Genomic DNA, 26,802 nt, shown 5'->3' on the forward strand with positions numbered 1-26,802 from the left:
AACATATACTTTAAGAAAGAAAACAAGATGTAATGTGGAAAGAATTACCAATGGGTCAAGTTCGGGTCGTAAATTAGGATGCGGATAATACCGCTTACTGCGCCCATCTTTGAAAACCAACCTGCCCTGTATTCTGCACAATACAAGAGTTCGGTTTTGAATCTGTTTTTTTTAAAAAAAAAAAAATAGTAATATATTAATGGTTTTTCCACAGAGAATGCCGTTTTCACATATTTCAATGAAAGACCAGGTGGACGGCCAAGTCCGGAGCCCTGGGCGAGGTTGCTCAGCATGGATCGGAGGGCCAGGAAAGCCTGGCTGCCGGGGCGGGGAGGGGCCCGGGCGGACTACAGCTCCCGAAGGGCTGCGGGCGGCTCCGCTTCCTGCCCCGGCCGCCCATGGAGCCGGCGGAAGGCGCCGAGGAGGAGCGGCTGGTGCAGTGCCCCGTGTGCCAGCGGCAGCTGCCGGGCGCCGACATCAACGCGCACCTGGACGGCTGCTTGCAGGCCGGCGGGGCCGAGGCCGAGCCCCCCAGCAAGCGGCCGCGCCTCGCCGCCGCCCCGCCGGGCAGCCAGGCCGAGGGGCAGCCGCAGGAGGCCCGCCCGGCCGCCGCGTCCCCCGTCTTCTCCCTGTTCCACAAGGGCCGCGGCGGCGGGCAGAGCGCGGCAGCAGCCGGCGGGAGGAGCGGCGCGGGGCGGGAGGAGGCCGCCGTGCAGCCGGGCCATGGAGGCGCGGCCGCGCTGTGCGGGGAGAGCCTGGCGCAGAAGCTGGAGGGGAAGCCCCTGGCCGAGCGGCTGCGGCCGAACACGCTGGGGGACTACGTGGGGCAGGAGCGGGTGCTGGGGGCGCAGACCCTGCTGCGGTCCCTGCTGGAGTCCCACGAAATCCCCTCCCTCATCCTCTGGGGGCCGCCGGGCTGCGGGAAGGTGAGTGCGGGCGGCGAGCGCCCGGCCCCGCTCCCAGCCTGCGGGGTCGGGCCGGCGCTGCTTCACGTGGCTCTTGGGGCCGGTGAACTTTAGAACCTGTTGATTCCGGACTCGCTCTTTTCTTCGCCCCTCTGTCTTCTTGGTTTCTTCTGTAGTTCCCTTATGTTGGTTGATGTCCGCTAGTTTTCACTTAAGAGTACAAAAAACACGGCCTGCCTCGTGAATCAAATAGAATTGGTCCACCCCCATCAGCCCCGCTCCGTGCAATTTGCACTTTGGTTTCACAAGGCCTCTCTTGCTTTGACATAATTCAGATTTCATAACTCCAAAGTCCATACCTAAAACACAAGCCGTGGTTTAGTTAATGGCTGAGAAGCTGAAATGTTAATGCTGAAAAACAGCAACAACGCATAAATATGTCTAGGAAACAAGGTGAGATCCCAGCAAATTAATACAGAACAGTTTGCAAGGGCTAAGTTTGCTTTACCCTACGAAATCTTGCCCCTGAGAGAAGGCAGCACTGGTGTGGAAGGGAGATGGCTTGATGGCTAGGTGCTCATCCACCTTCAAACACTTCTAGGCTGGTGGGTCTTTGCAGGATCTGACCATTGCATTTTCTTGTTCTGCCTTCTTTAGCATGCCAGGGGCCATCGTGAATCCCAAAAGACCCTTTAGCACTGCAGTAAAGGAATTCAGAGTTTTGAGGGAAGGACCAAAGGAATGCCTCAGGTGTGGTCAGGCACTCTAAGATCTCACCTTAATTTTGTCCTCTTATTCCACATATTTCAGATCTGTGGTGTGGCAGGGCAAATAAAACGCAATTTTCTTTGTCAGGCTAATGTGTTCACAGCATTAAGTTCTGCACATTATATATAATTTGATGTGTTGGCTGTGTGAAAGTATGTTTGAGAAATCTGGGTAGGGGAAGTGATTAATTCTTAGCAGGAAAGTTAAGGACAGAGCAGCAGCTTGCTCTTGTCAGCATATTTAATTGAAAATAAAAAAGACATGCTATGTATGGTGTTTGAATAATAATGCCAGTCAATCCCAGTAAATAAGGGGTAGGCGTTAGAATTCGATTAATAATACCATTAGCAATGATGCAGTGGGTTGTTTAGGCTAGATAACTTAACACCTCAAGAGAGCTAACTAGTGAACTTCAGTAATTGCCACTTCCTTTAAAATAATAAAGTAATAACAGAAAGCAAGAGCTCAGAATAGATGGTGTAAAGAAGGGCTGTTTCTGAAAGCAAAGCATTTCTGAAAACTGATTAAAGGGTAGGTGGCCTACTTGACTGAAGTAAGATGGCCAGAGAGAAGTAGAATTCAGTTCTTCATTAAATAGGAATTCTCCTTGCTGAACAAGTAACACATTCAGGGTCTTGCTTCTATATTTTTTTTTGTGGTCTCCTGTCTTTTGTTTCTTGTTATCTCTGTCAACAGAGATAAAGCATGTGCTTGCTCTTTCTTGACGCCCTCATTGCTCAGGAAGAAAAGTTGTACAAGTACCATGGTAGCAAAGCAAAGGCTGCAGTACAGCCTCTGTGCAAACTGGCACTGGCTTCAGTGGCCTTTGGGTTGTGATCTGATGGATGCACCTGGCTTTCACCATGGAAGTGCTTTTTCATGGGCTTGTGACAGCTTAGGAACAGTTGTGTTCCAGGTCTTCTTTTGGAGCCTTCTGTGGTACTGAAAGTGTCTTTGAGTAACTGGTGATCTCTTTTATGCCTCTAATATCACAGCTTTCACTCTTCTTTCATATGACCCATCTTCCTCACCCATGTGCTTTATGCAGATTTGTATTTAGTAAGTTTGCTTTTCACAGTTTAAATTCTGTTGCTGCTCAGTTGTCTGACTTGCATCATTTCTGTGCCTTTTGACCCATCAAAGAAGAGTTCCACAACTTATCTGTTATATTTTTGCTCCGTAAGTATTTATACTGTTGAGTAACTCATCTACTTTCTAGGTAATTTCTTCTCAACAAAGAGTTTTGAGTCTATGTCCTTTCAGCTGGCTCCTGATAAAACATCCATTATTGTCTGAACCAGAAATTCCTTCTGCAGAAAGTTGAACTTTGCCCCATAACCCATGTTTATCAGTATTTCTAGGATGGTGCTAGAGTATAGTTTTCTCTCAGGCCTTCTTCCCCATAAATAATATTTTCAGTCTGAGTTAAATATCTGAAAATTCTATTATTTTTTTGGATATATCCTTATAAAATCCCTCATCTAACAGATTTAACATGCAAGCAAAGTAATCTGCCTAAAGATGGAAAAGGAGATCTGTTCTTGCCTGCCTGTCCTGCTCACTTACTATTTGAGTTGTATGTGTATAGTGTGTCTAAGAAAACATTTAATGAGAAACCAACTTAGTGCTTGAAAACTTGAAAGATCCTGTAGAGGGGAAGTAAGTATTCTCACTGCCTCAGGACCTGGTTGGACTGATCAGCAAAAATTTCTTCCATTAAGTAAAGTCTTTTTCAGCAGGAAAGACTAATAAATGTGTAGTTATTTGTACACCTTTATGTATTTTATATATGTAGTTTCGTATGTAACAAGGCCATATGCTAAGCTCTGCCCATCAAAGACCTAAAATAGCAGCATAATTAGATACCTTGATCTAAATTCAGAAGTGCTGTGTAAGATGGTCATACATTTCTTAAACCTCTTCAGGCTCTTGCTACTCATGGAATCTGGTTATTGCAGCCCATCTATGCCTTCTTCCATTTCTACAGCCAAATGCAATGCTAACTGATACTTTTGAAAAGGAGAGAGCAGGACTAAGTAAAAAAAAAAACAAAAACAACAGAACTGAACATGGAATAAATCATCAAACCCAAATTTCAAATAAATTTATGTATTATTTTTCAGTCTGGACCTTTATGAAAAATAGTAGTTCAACAGACTTTTTCTAAGCAGGAAGAAAATAATCTTGCCTGTTAAAGTGCTATAAAATATAATATTTCATATTGTATGTCAAGAGTATTTTTGGAGAATTTTTATCATGAGAACAATAAAGCTAGGTACTAGAGTAGAAATATGTGTGCTATGTAACTTTTCTGCCCAAGTTAATTTTGGCCTCAGCTGCACTTGAATATTCAAGGAAACATCCTCAAAACTGAAAAGACAAAATTGGGTATTTCCATTTTGATCCTCTTTGGAGTTTCCATCTGTATGGAGTCCTCTTACTTTAAAGGAGCATGATCTTTGTTCCTTGAATCTGTCATCCTAATGTCTTAGGAAGCCAAGGTGCTCTGGGTGAAAAGAATTTGACTTTTTGTTTGCACTTTTGTCACTATGAAGTGGTGTACACAAGAACCTATTTTCTTCTTTTAAGAAGCTGACCAGACTCATGCCAGAAGAAACACTGCCTTAAAGAGATGCCGTGGTTATTAACTTAGGAACAGTTAGCTTGTTCATCCTGACTATGCAAATTTTTAAAGGCCTATATGAATCTGAGTGTAATGTGAGTAAGCTGTAAGCTGATTTATGGCACCTTAATACAGGGATTTAGATTTTTGCATGTCTGCCATTGGGGAACCAATTTTAGTAAAGAGTTAGCAGGGGGACACAGCGTAACTTGAGCACCGAATAATTTTGCTGCCACAGATGAAGTTTAAGCCTTATAAACCTGAACATTCTGTATTTAAATACAGTAAACATTGCCTCTTATGTCTGCTGCTTAACAAGAAAAAAATGGGTAGCAAGTGGTATGAACCCGCTCCTTACAGAAGATAAGAGAAAGAGCATTCATGCATGATTTTCTGAGGTTCATGTTTGCACAATAAGATAAAATATGCAATCTTGGTATGAGTGCAAAACATTAAAAACCCCAGTAATTGGTCTTTGAAGTTTCTATCAAAATCTTCTCTGACATAATATTTTATTTCTAGAACTCCCGTGTATTTATTTTCTTTGTTTGCATTCAATGAATGACACACTGAAACACAGACAACAAGTCCAACACCTATTTCAGTGCCCACACATTTAGCATTGTTTCCCTCCAGTGCTTGCTATTTTGCTAATTTGAGTGGTTACCTAACAGGCTGTTTGATTTCTTGAGTGTATTTCATCTTCTCTAATTCATACAACTTGGGGCCTGATTTGAACCATTTGAAGTGATGAGTTCTTTCAATTGATTAGCATGAAATTTTAAACTGAAAATGCATCATGTCTTTTACAGTAGTGTAAACTGAAAGTCCAGGACAGCTCTGAAAAATGTGTTTGTCTTTGCAGTTGCCTGGGAGCAGTGTTGTAATGAGGTGTGCTTGGTTTTGCTTATACCAATATAAATCAGGAATAAATTGGGGTAGCTCTCTAGGAACAGAACGCTGGAAAAGAAAATACAATTGTATCCATAAAACAGTTGGAATGTAAGTACACAAATCTTGATACAGCAAATGGAGATACAGATCCATTTCAACAAACATTATGCAATGACCTTGCATCTGTTTATGCTTGGTTGGGCTTGGATTCTGGAAGTGCTGTAAAGCACATGCTGTGTCTCTTGTTCAGAGACACTTACTCCTCCAGTAGTATCTCAGTGGGCTATTTGAGGTTTGAAGAACCAAACAAGATGGGTAAGAATAGCATCTGCCCTTATATAAATGCCAACTGCAGCTACTTTTGATTGTGTTTATCTGTATAGACAGTGTCCCCAGGCCATGTTCGCCTGCTATGCTGCCAATTTCCTTTAGACACGGCCTGGCTTATCTCCTGTGACGCAGTGTGGTACAGAGAACATCCACAGAGCTACGTCCCAGGGACTGCTGCCATATGTGGCATCCAAGGATGCTGTTGGTGTCTCCCTCGAGGCAGTGAAACAGAGCACGGCCTTTCCTGATTTCTTGGCAAGCACAGTATGGCCCTGCTGCCAGCAAAGGGAAGGTTGAGGGTGAGGGGAGGCCATTGATGGCAACAGCAGGTAAACAAAGATTTGGAAATCCTGGCCAGAATGAAGGAGGAGTGAAAAATAGCCAGAAAGTGATGGTCAAACAGCAGCAAAGAAAATCAAGGTGCTAGTTCAGCACTCTGATAGCATAGCTTAGACCCTACAGGTCTGTAGGTGTAACTAGCCTGTTGTGTTTTGCACTAAGCTTATCAGTCTCTTGTCATCTCTGCCACAAACATAATTCACACTGTGGTTTGTTCTGGAACAAACCAGCAAAGTCAGTTGTTGGGGAAACCTACGTGCCAACTAGATTATCCCTGCTCAAGAATAATCCATGCTGCACTGCACTTGTGCCAGTCTCTGCCAGTTCGGCTTTGGTCATCTAAACATGGCCTGGCAGAGCCTACAGCCTTCCAGACTTTCTGGGAGAACTGTGAATATTGGAAGTACTTTAGGTTTCAGAGTATTCTTGATATGATCTAACCCTATAAGCTAGTCCCTTCCCAGTTTTTTTCCAATTCCTCTTTCTGAAGTGAGCTGGGCAGTACCACTCTTCCTTCCTGTAAGGAGCTTTGGTGAGCTAATGTGAGAAGCATAGTTTAATGGCCTGGTACAAGGCTGCAAAAATCAAGAAGACTACCTTCTGAGCAGCTAATGTGGTCATCCAACATCAGCATCGGTAAGACTGGCTTAAATTGTACGAGCTTTTTACTGTTTTCTTCCAGCCATGGATGTGAGGTAGTATTGACTAATGGCAGTGCAGAGAGGAGGAAAATAGTTCACACTTAAAGAGTGTTGCCCAGTCAAGGAAACTTCTGGGTATACAGAAAATTCTTGTCTCCTAGTACAAACACCCAGTTTACCAATCTCCTCGATTTCTCTGCTCTGACAGTGGGAGGTGTGTGGAGCCGACCATGCTTTGTGGGTTGCTTTTGTTTCATCCATACCTTGTATCAAAGCCTGGAAGAAGAGGTAGCATAGTTGCTGAGAGTGCACTTGTTTGGTTGGGATTTTTCTATTTTGTTTTGTTGCTGGTTGTTTGTAAATCTTGAGACAGTTTCAACTTCTGGGAAAGGATAGTCTCGTTTGGACTGACGCAAAGCAATAGGTACAGGATGGTGAAGGAGAGTTTCAGTAGTTAAGTGTTCTGTGTGCAATGGGTCTGGAAATAAATGGGCCATGGGCTGAAGTGTTATTCTTTGGTGAATAATGGTTCAGAAGTTTCCTGGTATGTTTCTGTTTCAGAACAGGTTTTTATGATGTCACTGCTTTAGCTCGGCTAAACAGGTAGGTCAGTAAGGTCTCACAATATTCAGCATAAAAGCTGAGATAATAGGTATGAATTTGAATAGTTTGGCATCATAGTAGAGGAGGAATTAAGAATGGTTTCTGGAAGGAGCAAGGATATTACACTGTGAGCTTTATAAGGTGTAGTTTTTAGTGAAGCTAGCAAAGGGTTAGTTTGCAGGATCACTGGATCACTCCTATTCTTAGTTTGTGGGAAACAATATTCCTGCTCCTGCCCATAAGGAAAAAAACCATGACCTAAATAAGAAACACATGTATAATGAAGGGAACACATTATCCACATTATCAACTTGTTTGGATTTCCTTTTTTTGCCTGTTATGCAGGCTCTCTTTCAGGGGTACTCACTCATACAAAAATTGCAACCTCAGTGTCATTATTTTAAAAGATTTGTTTTCCAATGTAAGAATCAAACTGAAAAATTTATTTTAGATGATGAAGGATAATCAGTATTCTGTCTTCTTCTATATCAAATTTCTAATTTTCTTCTTGTTCCTTAAAGACATTGCCCCTGAGGGAAACTAGGATTCTAGCATATGAGTTTCAGTTGTTCTGTGCTAGTGTGTTCATACTTAAACTACTTTGCTTATGTGAATCCTTCTTAGGTTATGTGTTCTGTTAGGTTGTAACCTGAAGTAGCAAAGAGGTAGAAAACTGTAGCTTGTTACTGACTTTCACTTGAGATGGCAGGACAAAAAGCAGAATAAAAAAGCCTCAACTCATGGTAAGTAAGTGTTCCAGAGGACCCGGGAAAGTTTTACATCTGTATGACAGGCAGTTTGACTTGCTGAATGATTGATTGTGCAGAACAGAAGGAAGAGGCTGTGAACATGCCTGTCGTTGTCAAGCATTGCATTTGAAAGGCAATGTATGTTATTCTTATTGCAACCTTTGGTGACCCACAAGTTGGCAGAGAGGGAGAGGCATGTGCTGGCTGAGATCCCTGTAGCAGATTTCAAGTAGATTCTTGGTCTAACAGTAACTTTCAAACAAATCTCTTTGATTTTTTTTTTTTCCTAAACTAGAGTTAGAAATATGGACTCCTGTGCATGTGTTTAAAACAAAGTCCTTACTGTTTTTTTTGTAAATAACAAAACTCTCTGAGTGACAGCCAGGGTATAATGTAAACTACTCGTCCAAGTGGAGCTACAAGAAGAATAGCTGCTTTATCTTTTTCCTTTGTTCTGTCACCACTGCCACTTTTAGAGAAGGAACAAGTACATTTTTCCATTTTCATCCTCAGATTTGATGTACTGCATGTTTCTGTGCTTTCAGAGATTTATAATGCATGGGTATATCCTCTGAAGTTACATTCTGAACCAAAGCCCTTTTGTAAGGAAACATGAGTATTGCTTTTAATTTGGTAGCTCACTTTCAAATATATATTCACTTTTGGTGGGGCGGGGGTGGAATTTGCTTATTTTCTCAGATCTTCCTAATATCTGTAGGCTTTTCTGCAAACATTTTCCAAATGTCTTTCCAGTCTTGTCCTCTTCAATGATACAACTTGGGGATGGGCTGGTGGATTGAGCTCCAGGAAGCGAGGGAGGATATGACATGGGATGCGAGTCTTGTATCAGGATCTGAAATGACGCCTCTTCTGAAGGCAATCAGGAAGCCCTCACTAAAACTAAAGCACAAATAATTAATAATACATCCTTCTCCTTAGGCTCCTGTTTTCTAACTTGGGCTGGTTGCAGTTTCAGGGACAAGGAGATCCATTAAAGGGATAGAGCAGGGTACTGCAACACCACTGGTAGCCAAGTGGTAGGTGCTTGTTTCTGCAGCCTCCCTGCAAGAGGATCAGGTTGACACCACCTGCTGCTTTAACCTCAGCACTTAGAATATCTTCTGAGGTGGTTTTGTTGGCACCTGTCCCACCCCTCATCTGCTGAGGCTCTCCTGTCTTTGGTCTCCTTTGGATTCTTCTCTAATAGAGTAATGAGCTTGATGGAAGAATAACATCTTTTCTTCAGCAGTACTTTCAAATAGAGATATGCTCTTTTTGGGCATGCATCTAAGGGTTGTGAAGGAAAGTCTCAAAATCACATCTGTGATACTTTCAGGTGTAGTAAATCTACCCAGGAGGTTGGTAGACATTGCTTCCGTGCTTTGGTAGGCTAAGTGAAATTATCTGTAAATAAATTTGGATTTGAAGAGATTGTTCATAAGGACAGAAGAACAACATAGCTGCTTACTAAAACCAGCCAGTTTGTTCAGTCAGCTGCTTTTTGTTTCCCTGAGCTACCATTTGATTACTGTTGACTATTTAGATTTAGAAGTTACATTTTCTTAAGCTGGCATGTAATTTTTCAGTACTAATGTCATGCTTTTGTAGAAACTGCTGTCTGATTAATTTCATTTTTATATGTATTTGAAATATAAAAGGGTTTATTTAATAACATTGAAGCTTTTTATTTCTCACACACAGTTGCGCTGTAAACTCTTAGGCAGGTGTCTTGGGGTAGTCCAGCTCTTTATCCATTAGCATACTACACAAAATAACTGCACAGGGAATTGCAGTCAGCCCGTCTTCTGTGACAGAAATGTATTTGGCAGAGAGATCTTCTTCCCTGACAAAGGAGACAGCTGTCAATGCTGTCCTTTTCAGTACTGAGGCTCACTGGGTCTGGTACGTAAAAGTGCAGGCATTAGAAATGCAGCAGAGGAATTGGCAGCTACCTCTAGCAGGAAGTTTTTAAGTCTTCTGTGCCCTAGAACAACGTGAGCTAAAATGCCTTAACTCTGTGAACTGTCAACACTGTCCCTTTGTCCAAAATGTACAGCTTTTTTCTTTACATATTTCCTTTAAACTGGTACTTTCTGTGTCTGAAATGATTTTTACAAAACTTTCTCCTATTGCTGTTTCAGACTACACTGGCACACATCATAGCCAACAGCAGCAAAAAGAATGGCATGAGGTTTGTGACACTGTCAGCCACAAGTGCTAAGACAAATGATGTTCGAGATGTCATCAGCCAAGCCCAGAATGAAAAAAGACTCTTCAAGAGAAAAACTATCCTCTTTATTGATGAGATCCATCGTTTCAATAAATCTCAGCAGGTATTGTACTACAGTGCTTTTTTAAAAGAGCCTTAGTCAGCACTTCTGTAAAATCTCCCACTTTGCCTTAAGTGGCCACCTTCCTTTGGCCTTTTGATTTCCATGTTAATACTTTCAGTACATGAATTTTGGAGAAACATAAAAATTAAATACCTTAATTAAACACCTAAATACCTATTAACTTCCAACCAACATTTAAGTATTGTGATTCAAAGCTTTAAATAAAAGGCTGAGTTATAGTTGACTTATGTGCTAGTCTTAATATGATAATTTTATGAAGTAATATTTCTGCAAAGTCACGTTAGTAATGTTTGCTAACATCTTCATTTCAGCCTCCATCTGGGGGTTAGCATTCTGTATTACCTTTACAAAGGTCTGGAATGTGAATGTGCCAAAGGTGGGTATTTTAGTGTTGTCCTCTCTTCTGTGTGAGAAAAAATAAGTCATGGCATGGTACTTTGGGATTAGGCAGGGAATTGTAGTCCTAAAGGTTGATTCAAAGCATTGTTTAAGAGTAGCCTCACTATTTGTTATACTTGATAAGGCAATTTCATGATTTCTTGTGTTGCCATGCAATAAACCAAAGTCACACAAATCCCAAATTTGCAAATTTCTTTACCCTATTTCTTTTCAGCTGGTAGGGTTATTCTCAGTGCAGTCATTTATTATTAAGGCATTGGGTGCATGAAATTAAATAATTTCCATATCTGTGCGTGAACTGCCTTGCCAGTGTGGTTATTTGTCATATCAACAGGGAACCCAAAGCCTCACAAGACGCAAAAAAAATGTAGCCTACTCACATGGGATGTTTCAGGTTGTCATTGATCGAGATCAACTTTTTCTGCTTCCCTCCCATGCTCAGGACACTTTCCTTCCTCACGTCGAGTGCGGGACGGTGACCCTGATAGGAGCAACCACAGAAAACCCTTCCTTCCAAGTCAACGCCGCTCTCCTGAGCCGCTGCCGGGTGATTGTCCTGGAGAAGCTCTCGGTTGAAGCGATGGAGGCAATTCTGATGAGGGCTGTCAGGTCCTTAGGGCTCCAGGTTTTGGGCCAGGGTGACCAGCACGGCACCCCTGCGACTGGCAGCAGCAGCAAGAGCTCGGAGTGAGTACTTTATGGGCTGCAGGGTGTTAACGTGCGCAGCCCGAGGAGCTGACTGCCTGCCAGGGAGAGAATGAAGCAGTTGGGGGGTGGGAAGAGAAACCCTAGCCACTTCTGATAGTAAAGAAAAGAAGTGGCAGCATATGGCGGGGGCGGGGGTGACAGGAGAGAGAGAATTCAAAGCATTGGCTCTCTCCATCCAAAACATAATCTCACCGTCTGGATTAGGAGAGAATTTTATACTTGGATCCATAACTCCTGACTCACCCTGTCAGGGTATTTAAATCTGTTCTGCTGCTGCTGATTTGCTGTGGAAGCCTGTAACTGGGTTTTTGTCATGTCCTAATGTGTGTTACTTCTTGCTACTGGTTGTAAAAGCATCACATTACCGTTAAGTGCTGGATGGGGTATCCCCTCTTAATTTGGAAGTGCCTGCCAGAAGTTTGTTGTTTTCTGAGAATTTATTTTTAATAAGATCAGAGAGGATGCTGCTGCTTCTGTTCTTTAGTTGCAGGATAAGTCCTGTGTTATGTTTTAGGATATCCTGTGACAAGAGGAGGTTGTTGCTGTGAGATGTTAATAGATTGTTTCAAGAGAGACTTTGTTTTTCTCTGTTCCTTGATGTCCAGACAGATCAATTCATATTGAACACTTGAGTAAGTTTTGGAAAAAACAGCATCCAGGTTTGTCTACAAGGGATGTTACCTGCCTTCTGAAACAGGAGGCTGGCAAATAAGAGTAATGTGTGGTACTGTGGTACTCACATGCAAGCTATTACACTTCCTCTGTTTTGGCTCTTGGCTCCACTCCTAGTAATTTACAGTGCATTGACACGGTGGTGATTGACAGACTGTATGAAATAAATGAGAGGGAATCCACTTGAACTTTATCACAGAATGTAAGCACAAAGAATTGCCAACCTGAATGCTGAGGTCAGGACAGGTAAGGAATGGTATTCCTTTTTTATTTTTAGGCTACCCTGACTCATGGTTTACTCATTTGTAGCTTTTATGTGTTGTAGTAATGTGAATTTTAGAAGGGAAGGCAGTACTGCATGTCAGCATTAATGTAACGGCACAGCTGTGGCTGTGGCTACACCCTGACTGGGGTTCAGAGACTTTTCTTTCTGTACAGGATTAAAGTACAAGGCATAGTTTCAGCTGCAGTTGTTTGGGTTTGGGTTTCGCTGGGCTCTCCATGTCTGTAACCTTCCAATAGCTATGGATGATTTAAACAGCACGGTGCTTCATCAAACTGAAAGAAGTTTGGCAGGCAGACTGTCAGACTAACACAGTTTCAGAAATCTCTCCCTGGGGAGAGAAGGCCACACTCCAAAAGCAGGTATGGGAGCCAAGCATTTAAAAATAAAAATGGGGTTTTGAATTGAGGAGGGTTTGTTGCTGTTATGTGTCAGGTCTTTCTTCTTTCATGATGCAATCTGGTGCTGGGCCACAATTCCTACATTCTGTTGCTAGTAAGTTCAGATTTTTACAAGCCATCCTGTCCCTTACCGTGGTTCTGATTTGGATTCCTCATTAATTCCTGCTTCTTGCTTCAGTGTCCATACCATTGCTGCTTCTCCACTGCTCTGCAGGAGCAGCTGTCTGAGCTTTTTTACCCCCTTGCCTCTAAGGAGTAGGACTGTCATTAGATGCAGGCAGGTAACTGTTCATGCTGTCCTGAAAAATAAATGGAAATAACCAACTATAATTGTTTTGGTTGTTAATGGTGTTCACCTTTATTCCAGAGTGAGAAAAGGAGCTGTAATGCAGCACATCCCTAAACGGTGGTGTGTACCCACTTTGGAAGTGCTGCAGGGATTTAGCAAGAAGGCACAAGAGATGTGTGCATTGAATTTTGCATTTCATTTCCCATGTGAATCTCCCTTTCCGAGCCACAGCAATGTAGTATGAAGTACTGCATGTGCTGCTTGACCTCAGTTAATCAGATGGTTTTAATATCACATCACTTGTCTGAGAGGATGGCTTACCTAAAAGAGATTTTGAAGAGGATGATTCTTTGTGGTCTCTCCTATTACCTTGAGGAACAGGGTGAGGGTGAATCTTCCTTAGTCTTTACAGGCATCTTCCGTTCTCGGCAAGAATGCAGCCATTTCCAAGTGGTTCAAAGGTATTCATCATCTGCACTCCACGAGGAAAGTCTGCTCTACCCAAATCTGTTTCCTTGGATTTTCTTTGTGGATTTTTCTTATCTTGCTTACACCATTGCTGCAGTTTTCTGATAAAGTTAGATCACCTGGATTCTCTTTCACTCCGTTGTGGCCTTTTCTTGCTCTAAAGCTGGAGCAACTAGCAGTGGGTATTACTTCTTGGATGTCTTTCTATTTGGTGTGTCACTGTGGCTCACAAAGGTTCTTCGGCGGCTTTCATATTAATTACTGGATTTCTTTAGAATAATATGTGCTTTTTGTGGTATTTTCATCAGGATTACCATCTCAAACTGTGCCTCAAATTCTTCAGTAAATCAAGCTGAAAGATGGAGAAACAGGAAAGGAAGAAACATGATGAAGAATAGTAGGAAGTCAATGTTAAAGATGTTTCTTATTGCTGCAACTGCTTGTGCTTTCTGCAGTTTATGCTGTGTCAGTAATAGCACAAGCTCTTCCAGGTGTGCAGTGATACACTACACTTATGTGGTAGAAGAAAACATATTCTTTGTTTGGCTTTTTATTTTTGTCACTCAAGTGCTGCCCTCGGAATGGTATCTTTAATTGAAGTCAGACAGTAAATTGGATGGTTGATTAATGTGTTTGAACCTAGATAGCACAGAAGGCACACAGCTGAGGGAAATGGAAGGAACCCCAGTTTCCTGTTGGCAAGCCCAGACGTCATGCAGTTCAGCTTGTTATTGGCTGTATTACAAGTTCTGGCATGTTTTGAATTCACTGGTTCATAAATCACAACACTGAAAGTGGAATTCCTTTGGATCTTTGGTGTTTAATACTTCATTGAAAATTATTCCTGAATTGGAATATCCATTCAAGTTCCTTGCAGGAAATGAGTTGCTGAGGTGAGAGGCAGCACTGGAAGACAGTGCTGTAGGGCAGTGAGCAGTGCATATCACACTGCAGTAGTTCAGTTGAAGAACTGTGTTTGCCTGTAAAAGTGTTGCAATCTGCCAAGGAGTGAATATAGTGACAATAACTGCATTGGGAAAGTAAGAAAGTACTGATTTATATGGGAAACAAGCAGTGGGTGCTTCATCTCATGTTTTGCTTAGTAATTTTTCAAATCTGATCATACAGGTTCTCCTTGCTTGGGCTTCCTTATATTTACTCCTTGATCTTCTTTGTGCTCTCTTGTCATTGGCTCAAATGCTGCAGTGCTGTGTGGGTTTAATGGGTAGTTCATCATACATTTCATGTCGGTTCTTGGCACAAAGTGTCTCAAGTGTGTGGTGAAAAAGAGGAACTGGAAGAAGGATTTATTATCCTGTAGTGGTAGTTTTCCATTCCTTGAGCTAATATATCGTCTTCAGCCCAGGGAGTGATGGATCCCAGCACGTCCCTTTTGGCTTGTTTATGTTTTTGTCTCCAAGTATCATTGGTGACATGGTGCCAACATTGACCATTGGCATCCAGTGGGTGTTCAATGTTAATTTTGGAAGTTGAATAAAATATGGGATTGCCCATCTGCAAGAGTATCAGGAGCTTGGAAAGAAGTCAGAAAGCATGGGAGTTATTCTGCCTTGTGGATCTGATGGGTGCAGAAGTTGTCTGAAGTGGGAGGGGGTAGGACACTTGAACTTCTGAAGACAGGATGGGCTTAAAAATGTAAAACACAGCAAGTGGTTTTTACCATCAGGATTTTGAAATTAGACTCCTGCCTAGTAAAGTGAAATCATCAAGATATAGAATTTAAGATCTTAATTGCTCAGAACAAAAATCTTAATTTAGTTATTCTGAGTATAACATTTTATTATTTTGAAATAGTGTATATGGAGCTGAGATTATGCAATAGGGAAGCATTATGTAATTTCCAATCAGTGATTCTCACCAATGTGCTGTGCAAACAGCTTGTATATGGAAGCTTTCTCCATTTTTTCTTGTTCTCTATCACATCCTGCATGTCATGCTATTGTAGGCATGGACTGGATCAGCCAATACATAATGCATTATTTGGACTGGAATTGCTGTTTACCCTTATGTTACACTGAAATTTGACTATGGAAATGGACAAGGCCATTGCTTGTAACCAAATTTTTCATACTTTCTTGTGAATATTTGTTTCATTTTCTGTAATATACATTGTTTATGTTGAGTCAACAGGGCAGTTAGAGTTCTATAGTGAAACGAGAGAGGAATAAAACTCAGCTTCAAATTAGCAAAAGTGGTCTGAGGCCTAAACTTTTCTTGGGAAAAACTGTACTTAGCTTCTTCCAAGGTAGTACCTGCCTTTTAGTGCTCTTAATGCTTCCCCTCTGCTTGCAGTCACTGCCTGCATTTGTGGTATCAGTATGAGGAGGCCTCAAGCACAGGGTGTGCTTCTCTGCAAGCAGCAGGCAAAGATCTTAGTCCTTGAAGGCAAAACTTTCTCTCAAGTATGCCCTGCTGGTGTGTGAGAAGTGTTTGCTCAGCATGTTATATATTTGGGGTCATTTCTGATGGAGGAGGTATTAGCTGCAGAAAGTCTGTGTGTAGTGCCTGCTGGTTTTTTAAAAAGTGCTTTTGCTTTCCTTGCTGGATTTTTTAATTGCTTATGAAAGATTTGGTGCCCATCTGTAGTGCTTAGGGGTGAATGTTGCTTCTTGATTTTCAGGGAATTTAATGCTTGACATAATTGACTGTCAATTGACATAAGTCCCTGTGCAGTTGTATTGTTTTGCTTCCTTGTTCAAAGATGGTTGAAACACCCTGGCAAAAGTGCCACTGTATGTGTGCTAATTTTTTTTTCTAGATTCATCAAATATGTGAGAGATAAGGAGATGAAAAAAAGTCATGATAGGATGCCTATGATGCATCTATTTTTCCCAGGGCATGATTTCTACTGTCTACTCTCTGTAGCATGGGTTTTGCCCCTAGAAGACATTTGTCAGCTTTCACTTGCAGTGTTTGATTAAAATTGCACCTCTACTAGTTCTTCCTTTTTATGTGTGGCTATGAGAGGACTCAAATATTAACTGCAAACATTTTTCCAGAACCTGCAGTCTTTTCCTTTTGTGTGACAAGTGCAAAATGGGTTTGCAAGGAGGAAGAGAAGGCAAGTAATGAAAATCAGTGGACACATCTTTCTGGGAGCCCTGATGCTGCCTTTTTGTACACTTCTGGCAGTGATAGTAACACATCTTTTGGTAAATGAAGTGCAGGGCTGTTGTGAATCCTTAATTATTTGACACACAAGAGATTCCTAAGAAATGGCCTCTCACACCAAACTCTTATGTGCTAATCCTTGCTGATACTTGTCACTCTTGATTTATAGTGCAGCTACTAGAAGTGGCTCAGTTCAGGCCATTAATGACATGTTTAACTCTATTATCTGCTGTCTCCAAATAAGATCAGTTACACCCTCTGCCTGGCAACACCTTGGATGTTATCTTGTCTACATAACTGAGGGTTAAATCCTCAACAGGGTGCCTGTGAAACATGCAGTGGTGAACTGGTTTGGATGTGCCCCAACGGTGAGGACTGCAGCCCAGCAGATGGAAACCTAAAGACAGAACTTGAGGACTTTGTTGTTCTCGCAGATTTTTCATGGACTCACTAGGAGATCTCAGGAGATCCAGTTGCTGCATTTCTCAGGTCTTCCCATCTTCATAGAATCACTGAATATTCTGAGCTGAAAGGGACATTAAGGATCATTAAGTCCATCTCTTAAGTGGCCCATACAGGGATTGATGTTACCAACACTATGCTCCAATCATCTGAGCTAATCTCAGTGACTTGTTCATTTAGATGGTGATTTAACTGCAATTTGGCCTTTTTCATGTGTTGGTATAATTCTGGCACACTTAGAGCAGTAAATGGCAAGAAGAGTGATGGACATGTATGGGATGCAGTTTCTTTCTAGTAAGATTTTTTTTTTGTACCCCAATGACTAAATTGTAGTACCAAAAAGAGTAGGGTGCATGTGTTTTACATTGTAAACAATCTTTCCAGTTGTTGTTTTTTAAAGAGCAACTGATACCACCTCTTACTGTTGTTAGTAGTTAGTTCAAAACCTTATGCTAATTACTTTATAACTCACTGTATTCTCTCACCTGTATATGGATAGCTTCCTGTCTTTTCACTGTTCTTCCACCAAGGAATTTGAAGTGTTAGCAGTGAAATGCTGATGGAGTAAACCCTTATGAAGTTTAGCTGGCTGTGTTAGAATTGGGCTGTGGCTAAAACCTAACCCTAGTTTTTGTTGGGTTTAATGAGGTAAGGAAAAATAAGGGGGTTAAATAGATAAGAGCTTCTGCCTTGCATTTTTCATGCGCAATTGTATTTAGCAGGCATTAGAGCAAAACTAAGAGGGTCAGCCCCAGGCTCTGCAGGATGAGTAAAGGCAAATCTTAAACCCAGCTGCGTATCAAGAAACTTCGTAAAGAAATGACATCTCCAGCATAACAGGGTGTGATGGGTTCTATCCTGTTGCAGACTCCCGGTGTACATAGAGGAGAAAGCTCTGAACACGCTTGCCTATCTTTGCGATGGAGATGCCAGGACTGGGCTGAATGGACTCCAGTTGGCAGTTCAGGCCAGAGTAGCAGCGGGAAGGACCACTCCTTTGAACACTACCAAAGGTGGTGCTGCAGATGGCATTCTGGTAACAGAAGAGCATGTAAAGGAGGGGCTCCAGCGATCTCACATCCTGTATGACCGAGCTGGTGAGTAACAGATGCATTCCTGAGACACAGTGTTCTCAAGATGTGATAGCCTCCCTGATTTCTCTTTCTTCTTTTTCTTCTACCAGCTGCTCTACTGAAACAGTGGTTGTACTGAAGTCTGTCCTAAAAGTTATTTTTCCTCTACTACGTAGTTCAGGTAGTTCAGCTGGGAATTCCTTCTCAACCAGGAATTGTAGATTAGCTGAAGGACCTGTTTGCTGTCCTCAAAACAGTTGCATTGTTATTTAATGTTACATTGTCTTCAGTGAGGATTTCAGTGTAAAGAGGCAGAAGAATTTGTTGAGGACATTTTTCTGGAAGGTTGGATATCTTTCATTGCACTTCTACTCCTTTGAAAGTCTTGGAAGTGCTCACATTCACAGCAGTATGTTATGTCAAAACCTGAGCAGTTTGCTTTATTTTTAGAGTTGCTTTTTAAGGTAATGAATTCTGTAGCTTGCTTAGGGCAGTCCACATAAATCTCATTGCACTTAATGCTTCCTAGTGTGATAACCACTCTAGCTAAATTTGTGACTTGGCTGTCATAGGCAATCACAATAGTTGGCCACTAAATCATTTTAAGTTAGAGGGTTAAAAATCAGTGAGTATCATAGCTTAGGTGAATCCCCTTGAATGCATATGCTAGTTCTCCAGCAATACTTGAATGACCATGCAGAATAGTATGAATTAAATTATTATGCCAAGCAGTATTTGGAGAACTGATTTACTTTTTCTTTTTTTGGCCACTGTTTCTGATATACTCCATTAACTGTTGCTGTTCAAAACCTTTGATGCGAGGTTTCTTGAGGTTGGTTGTAACGTACGCCTGCTTGCAGCCTTCGTGCTACAGAGAAGTAATGATGACTCACTGTCAGGAAGAAGGCAGCTGGGCAGATACTGATCTAATGGCAGCTGAGAAGTCGAGGGTAGGCAGGGAGAGGGAGAAGAAAATTTTTATGGGGTCTGTGTCAGGAAGAGGTCATGATTAGAAGGAAGTGGAAAATCTGACCAATTCGCTGGTGCGAGTATCTTGCACCCTGTAGGTCCCTTGTGTGTTTGCTGTCGCCTTGTGGCCACTGTCACACAGAACTCTTGGCTTGTGTCTGTTGCTCCCAGCCCTCCTACACCTTCTTGCTCTGGTAGAGATGGCACAGAGTGCCTCTTCCTGAGGCTTGCATCAAGTCTGGGTGGTATGTGTCAGGCCCTTCTCTGCTGCAGAAATCTTTGTTGTCATTTATTGTGGGGCTTTTTGGCCAGAGATTTTCAGACTGGTGAAAGCAGATAAAACTCTGTTTTTCTGGTTTATATAAAAATCCAGAAAAAATAATCTGACACAGATAGTGTCACAATAGCAGGTTGCCCAAGTACATGCTTTACAGAATTTCTCTCTTCTGTGGAAGTCTGTGTTGACCACTGACTGTTGACTGCAGGTTGACCACTTTTGTCCATAGTAGAGATAGCTGTTTGTCCTTTTAAACACAGAGGACTCCTAGATAGCAGCTACTGCATAAACAATTTTATTTTTTTTTGTAGCATGTTTTAATTAACACATTTTGAATCACAGCTGTGGTGGTGGAATCTACAATCCTCTAAAATAAAATGCTTCAGTCTTTTAAATTGGAGAGTCTAATCATGAAAGCAGCAACATACATTTGACTGTTGCATGTTTATGTAGAAAGCACCAAATAATTGATTAGTGTTTAGAGTTTTGTAAATATGGACTTTATTTTACATTATCTTTCGGTTACCTTCTGCAAAATTTGCCTAATGCATGTAGTTGGGCATTCTCTTCTCTTCAAGTAATCTAGAAAGGAAATAATTCATAATGCAGTTGTTAGGTTGATGTTTTGATCTGTGTGAACACATGTAAAGGAAAAGGTCTTTGGTGCAGAAAGTTTATGCATTTTAGCTGGAAGGACAGAGAAATAATTTTAATCAAATTTTACTGCCAGCAGCTGCCTGAAGCCTTTGCTGTATCAGGGAAACAAAAACTATTTATTCATATTTTATCTTTTAATTGCAGTTGTTAAAATTTTGAAAATTTTAGAAAATGATAGAGCAACCAAATTCTTTAAAGTTCACCTGCAGATGGGCAGTGAGTAGATCTTTTAAATAAAGTTGTATTGTTGCCCCCTCCTTTTACATATTGTATCACTCTGCTAACACTAATTTAATAAGATAAATGTCAGTAATTTCACTGTCTGTGTAACAACATCAGTTATGGTAAAGGCTGGTAATGTGTTGAGCTGAATTTAATTTATTCTGAAATTTGGAGCACAGTTTTTGCTTTCCCTTCTCTGGAGGAGAAAAGAGAAGGTATCTGACTGTCCAGGGTTTGCTGTTGGAGCAGAGCTTAGAGCCATGTGGGCAGGGATAATTTACCTTCCCATACCATGCACATCATTGCTGGGGTAGAGGAGTGGTTTGTTTGGAGTTTAATTTCCAGCTGGTTAAACCACCATACTCACACCATAATGTTTTTCCCCATCTCATACTGTTGCTCTAGTCTTACTTCCAGTGCTTTCCTCGGTCTCTTCGCAAGGAGCAGCTGATGTTTACTTTTGGCTAAGAGAAAAAATGATGTGAGATGGGGACTGTGATTTTACTTGTGCCTACTACCTTGTGACCAGGGAATGTTTAAGAAGTCCAAATATTAGTAAAAATAAAAGTTAGTGAAGGAGACTTTTTCCCTATCTTCTAGCAATATGACTTTAGATAAACCCACATCTTAAACTAGCCTGAGAACTCCTCATGAGCACATGAAGCAATCAACAAGATGTATTCATCTATGTATGTCAGACATGAGAAAGCCTTCTCTTCCACAAAGCCTCCTGTGTAGTATCTTATTTCAGAAGGATATAACTGCACAGAGAAAATGTATTTTGATTCCAAAAACTCTTCATAGTTTCAGTTTCAAGAGGTATCTGGGATATAGCAGAGATAGATAAGTTGGTATGTGTCTGTCTCTCAACTGAATTGTTAAGGCCCAAACCTGTATGTTAGCTAACCAGTATGAGAAAGCTAATAAATAAAATTCTACTAAAAGTTCTAATTTTTTTTTAAACTGATTTTGGTATCTCAGGCTATCTATAAACTGTATTTTTAGACAGAAATGTAAGAGCTCTCTCCAATGCACATCACTGGGTTTTGTCTTTAATTGATAAAGCAATTCTGATGTATAAGTATTGTCATTGTAGCTCTGTCACCAACTCTATCTTTGTAAGGAAGGAAATAAAAGGAGAAAACTAATTCCCTTCTCAAATGAAGCCTGAAGTTACCTGCAGTTTTATATATCTAGACCAAACATATCCACTGGATTCCTTCTGCCTCTCCAGCTGGTATCCCCACGTATGACACTTTACAGTAGCCCAAACAGCATATAAAAGCCTCCAGCAGAAAAATCTGGGTGAGTGAAACCTCTGGAGATATTTAAAGGCCATCTTCCTAGCTTTTAAGAGACCAAGAGACGCCTCTTGCAAGAGGATGATGCGAGTTCAGCTGCTTTGGGTTTATTGCTCCTGACTCAAGTGTTAGGATGGAGCATGGACATGCTGTTTGTGTTGGCTCAAGTGAGGGCTGCATACCAGGGCTCTTTGTGTGGAGTCCTAGCAAAAATAGCTGTCTGACTGCCTGTACTCGCCAGCAGCGTGTTGAATTCCCCACAGAATCATACTCCAGGAACAGAGATGGAGGGAATGGACCTAAGAGGTGGAGGTCTTGCTGGCTACAAAAGGAGCAACTGCAGTAGCATGATGATTTTGGTTCTCAAACTCACTGGGGCAGGCCTTTTATTTTTCAGGGCCTACAAGTGACTGGGGTGTTCTGATGTGGCCCTCAGGCTGTAAATCCTTTTAGCCTTAGGAAGAAGAGGAGTATTAACAGATGGCTGTGCATGCAGGCAGTTGCCTTTAAAACACATACTTAGCTGTGAGCCAAGAAATGCCAGGCACTTGAAAAAATAAAAAAGGCAGATAACATGGAAAGTTAAACCATATTGCAGCAAAATACTCTTACAGGTTTGATTAAAAGACATGCATAAGAATCAAAAGCAGTTGCACAGAGGAAAATTGTACACAGGAAGGGTCTTATTTAGTGCTTGTAATACTGACTTCCTATTTTTAAGTGTAGCCCTAGAAGATCTGTAGCTTCTAGGAATATTAGAAGATCTGTAGCTTCTGTAGCTATTCTTCAGAATAGCTTTATTTCTTCCTGGAGTCCAAATCTAATCATATATTAACTTTCAATATTAAAAAAAAAAAAAAAATCATTGTAATTCTTTCAGTCTTCCTACTTTTTACTTAGAAGTCTGGCATTTCAAGTGTTGTTGCAGTAGTGCAGGTGTCCACAGCTGAACTCAGCATTTCTTAGGGGTTTGCCAGGGTTGTGCACTACAATTCCGTTTTTTTCCAAATGGTATGATGTTCCATCATTGTATATTCATAGGATTTCCTTTTTTCTCCCCCCTATACAGCACATCAAACTCGTGTTTTACTGCACGCTTCATTTTCAAGTTTTAGATGATGTGAAGTGCCTTTCATCTAAAATATCACTACTGTATAGCACTGGATTTCTCTGATTCTTGTGTTGTCTTCTCAGAGCTCTGTGTGTGTCCAAAGGCAGAGATCAGTTGTTTGTATGTGCTTGTACTGTAATCTTTGGCAATTATAAGCTATTTATGTGGAGTTTTCTTCCTAACTGCTTAAAATACCTTGAGTTATCTTTTTTTTTTGTCTTTTGAAGGTAAGGCTAACTGTTAGGTTAAAAAAAACCCAAACTGTTTGCCTAGCAATGTTAAAAAAACCCAAAAAACTTCTTTTCATCATCAGTTTCGCTTATGTAATTAGGGAATGATTCACATGGGAAACCATGCAGACACTGAAAACATTAATGAATACTGCAACCACATATCCATATAAAGAACTTGAAAAAGCAGCTTATGTTTACTGATGTGATCTAGTAAAATACATTCTATTCCCTTAAATGCATTTCACTTAATTTCCTCTTAACAGCTTTGTGTATTGCTTCTCCCCCATCCTAAATAGGAGAAGAGCATTACAACTGCATCTCTGCCCTGCACAAGTCTATGAGAGGCTCTGATGAAAATGCCTCCCTTTACTGGCTTGCTCGAATGCTTGAAGGCGGTGAGGATCCACTCTATGTGGCAAGAAGGCTGGTGAGGTTTGCAAGTGAAGATATAGGTCAGTATTTGCAGTATTCCACATTGGAATATCACGTTGAATGAAGATCTGCCAGGCTTCTCTGGTTTCTAAAAGTTGTCTTTTGAAAAGAAACAAACCCAAAAGAGTTACAGGCAAAGTAGGTACAAAATACTGAAATGCTTCACATGCAACAAAAACTTTGTATATGCATGCAGAAACCTACATGAGTTTGTTATCATTGTGATGATAACCTATTACAGGAAAGACAAATATTTTTGAGGTCAGGTTTTGTGTGTATTAATATGAATTCTTTTAAACCCTGCTTCTTGTAGGTCACCAGTAAACCTGTGCAACAGAGAGTATGTATTCCAGGGGTGTCAGATTTTTTAATGTGAATGTCCACCCAGACCTGCAAACCTCAGGTTTGGTAGCTGGGTCCCTAGCTGTAAGGCATCTTTATTTACTTATCCTAGGTAGAAGATCCAGCAACACTTTTAGCACCTATATGATGGGTGAAGAGTTAGGAGATCTGGGGAAGCTATTTCTGTGTAACAATATTTCCCCATTTCTTTATCAATTTAAAAAAAACAGGAGTCATATGTGGTCAGCTACTGCTCATGCTGCCACTGTGTGGCAGCAGATTCAGTTTATAAATCGTACTCATGGCTTAGAAAGAAAAACTTGTGGATGGAGGGAGTGGATCTTATGTATGATATGGTATTGTACCAGGAATTCCTATATATGAGAAAGCAGCTCTGAAATGTGCATGGATACTTTACAGGAGAAGAAAAAATAAAATGAAAAAAAAAATAAAAGAGAGACATTAAATAGAATAGACTTTAGCTTGTTTTTGTCTGATCCCTTTCTGTAGGACTGGCAGATCCTCTGGCTTTAACACAAGCTGTTGCTGCTTATCAAGGCTGTCACTTCATTGGAATGCCAGAATGTGAGGTAAAGACTTCATTAATTCACTGATTTGAAAGTTTTGTAATCTGTAAAATCTATCTGTAACTACAAAAAGAAGCAGATTTCAAGGACAGGGCAGACTTAGTAACTTGTTCATTCTGCATCTCCCTTCTTTGACAAGAGAACATTGTAGCTCTTAAAGTAGATGCTGTAGTTTGAAATAAGTCATTGTGCATTTATTGTTAAAAATGTGATATGTATAAACATTTACAGATATGTTTATGTATTATATATAAAATGTATAAGCATTTTCCTTCTGCTTGTTTGCAGGTGATTCTAGCACAGTGTGTAGTGTATTTTGCCAGAGCCCCAAAGTCTATAGAGGTGTACAGGGCATATGGCAACGTCAAGGAATGCCTGAGGACGCACACGGGACCACTGCCCCCTGTTCCTCTGCACCTGAGAAATGCCCCAACAAGGCTCATGAAGAACTTGGGCTATGGAAAAGGCTACAAATACAACCCCATGTACAAGGAACCTGTGGAGCAGGACTATCTACCGGAAGAGTTGAAAGGAAAAGACTTCTTCAAGGAACGAGACACATGACTGCTCTGCTCAGAAGGGGTTCTCATTTTATGACTCTTAATATTTCTACTGGGATAAAAATTCCCTTTACAGTGCCTTTCACTGTGGTTGAAAGGATTAAGCCACCAAGCCTTTCAGATACTTTTTTATCCTTCTGCTTTTATTGCATTTGTTCAGAAGGTAAAGAATTGCAGTTGGGCAGTGTAGAAATGCAAAAATAAGCTTTGTCCATATAGTGCTCTCACTGGTTTAAATGAAACGAAGAAAAAACAAGAGACTTGTATTTCTGGCTCCTGCTGTGAGACAAGAAATATTGTTGTGCTGCTTTTTAAAATCAGTGTCTATGTCAGATTTTGAGAACATTATTTTCCAGAAAAATTAAAAATTGTATCCCCTCTGCTGAAATACAGAAAAAAATATAATTACAGAGTAATTTTTGCTCTTAAAATGTTTCAGAGACCAATTTTGTACAACAGTTATTAAACCAATAAAGCTGTTAGAAATCATGTCTATGCAGTTGCTTAAATACTCCTGTGACAGCAGGATGATTTTGAAAGTTTGATATCCCTTCAATTTTATTATCCCTACTTTCCTAGAGCAAGTTTAATTCATTTTGTAAGTAGAATAGCCATGAAAATGGCCACGGGAGTAATACCTAGTTCTTTGCACCTCTCTCCAGCTGTGGTATGACCCAGGTACCTGCGTTTCATCTGTCTGGAACACACCAGTTGCAGGGGGGTATTTCTTGACAGCAGAGGTATTTGGTGCTGTGTGGGGCTTAGATCAGAGGGGTTGCCACAGATGCACATCTGGAGTTCATTCAGAGCAACGTTAACAAGCCAGGAGGTCTGTGGGCTGAGAATGCAGAGCCAAGTCCAGAAGCCAGTTTTATTCTGCTTGTTGCTCTTAATTCTCAAGACAGATTGATGACCCTTGGCCTTGATCAAAAGTTCTGGATATACAGCCTCCAAAACTTTGTGATTTGTATTGGAGATTAATTTTGTTGTGAGACTCCCTTCATACGAAGTTCTGCACAATGTAGGGCTGAAGCCACAGATCATGGTGTAACTGAAATGTTTCAGAAATTGAACCTTTGCAAGATTGTGTACTGTTAGAGGGGTTGAGTCATATTCTTTAAACATTTCTATGTTCTCTTACTTCAAATAAGTAGTTTTTGCATGCTTTGAGCAAAGTGCTGTTCTAAAGACTAGCAAGTATTTCAACGAGCTTCACTTAGTACATTTGCATGCTTTTCTTTTTAACACAATTCACTTTTCTGTTGTTTGGTTGGAACTTTCTTGTCGGATGAATTAAGGGGGTAATTAATTAATTTAGTATTTTTATCCTGATCGTCTTCTGAAATGTCTTTGGAGGAATAAAGCAAGATATGGTCTTTTCCAGTGCTGGGGTAAATCTGACTAGGATATTCTCATCTTCAGAGGGCAGCACAGGTTGGCAAAGGGTTCAGAGGTGGTGCTTCATTCCTCAGCCTCCAACGGAGGCAGAAATCATGCCCCTCACGTCAGATCCATCAGACAGTGCTGTCTAATGGGCATAATATTGGTAACAAGAATGTTTCAAAGTTATTGTGTCTCATGGCTGCTCTCCAAGCCAAGTAGTATTTACATTTTCCCTTCCTCCCAGCGGTAATTAGCAGCACTGGAGAGTGGCTGCTTCCTGCTCTCTCCCTGCTGCTGATACGCATCTCTTCTATATCCCCTTAAAAAGGGTCATCTCCTCTGTTTGAAGAGCTCCATGCTCCATTAAAAAGTCCATCAGGACCAGATGCACTCAGAGGTGAACATTTCACCCTGCACCATCTCCTGTCCTTCCAAAACAGACCCAAGGCAAAAACATCCATTTCCTCTCAGTGCAGTTTATGCACTCTCCACACAGGATCGGTATTGCTTTCAACAAGCAGAAGCCAACCTCCTAATGAAACTGCTTCAAGATGAAAAAATTAAATTAAAAAACCACAGAGCACTTTTCTTTGTTTTCTGGCTTTTGGCCACCCAGGGTTGACCCTGAGAAGCTC

At 41.0% G+C, this 26,802-nt stretch overlaps 1 protein-coding gene across 1 annotated transcript; it reads left to right on the top strand.

Moving 5' to 3' along the window:
• Positions 1-392: 392 nt before the first annotated feature.
• On the top strand, positions 393-25,273 carry WRNIP1 (WRN helicase interacting protein 1). The gene is made up of 7 exons (XM_015617887.2): positions 393-926; positions 9,994-10,185; positions 11,048-11,292; positions 17,888-18,117; positions 23,160-23,315; positions 24,148-24,227; positions 24,513-25,273. Exons 1-7 carry the CDS (start codon positions 399-401, stop codon positions 24,786-24,788), a joined length of 1,707 nt encoding a protein of 568 aa, XP_015473373.1. The 5' UTR covers positions 393-398; the 3' UTR covers positions 24,789-25,273.
• The last annotated feature ends 1,529 nt before the right edge of the window (positions 25,274-26,802 follow it).

The sequence above is a fragment of the Parus major genome, chromosome 2, assembly GCF_001522545.3.
Source record: "Parus major isolate Abel chromosome 2, Parus_major1.1, whole genome shotgun sequence".
Taxonomy (NCBI): Eukaryota; Metazoa; Chordata; class Aves; order Passeriformes; family Paridae; genus Parus; species Parus major.

What these genes read in the sequence shown, in the direction of transcription:
- WRNIP1 (XM_015617887.2), top strand. Translation starts at nt 399, where the DNA reads ATGGAGCCGGCGGAAGGCGCCGAGGAGGAGCGGCTGGTGCAGTGCCCC. An exon ending in GTTTCAATAAATCTCAGCAG is followed by an intron (nt 10,186 to 11,047) that starts GTATTGTACTAC and finishes TCCCATGCTCAG; the next exon opens with GACACTTTCCTTCCTCACGT. An exon ending in TTGGAATGCCAGAATGTGAG is followed by an intron (nt 24,228 to 24,512) that starts GTAAAGACTTCA and finishes GCTTGTTTGCAG; the next exon opens with GTGATTCTAGCACAGTGTGT.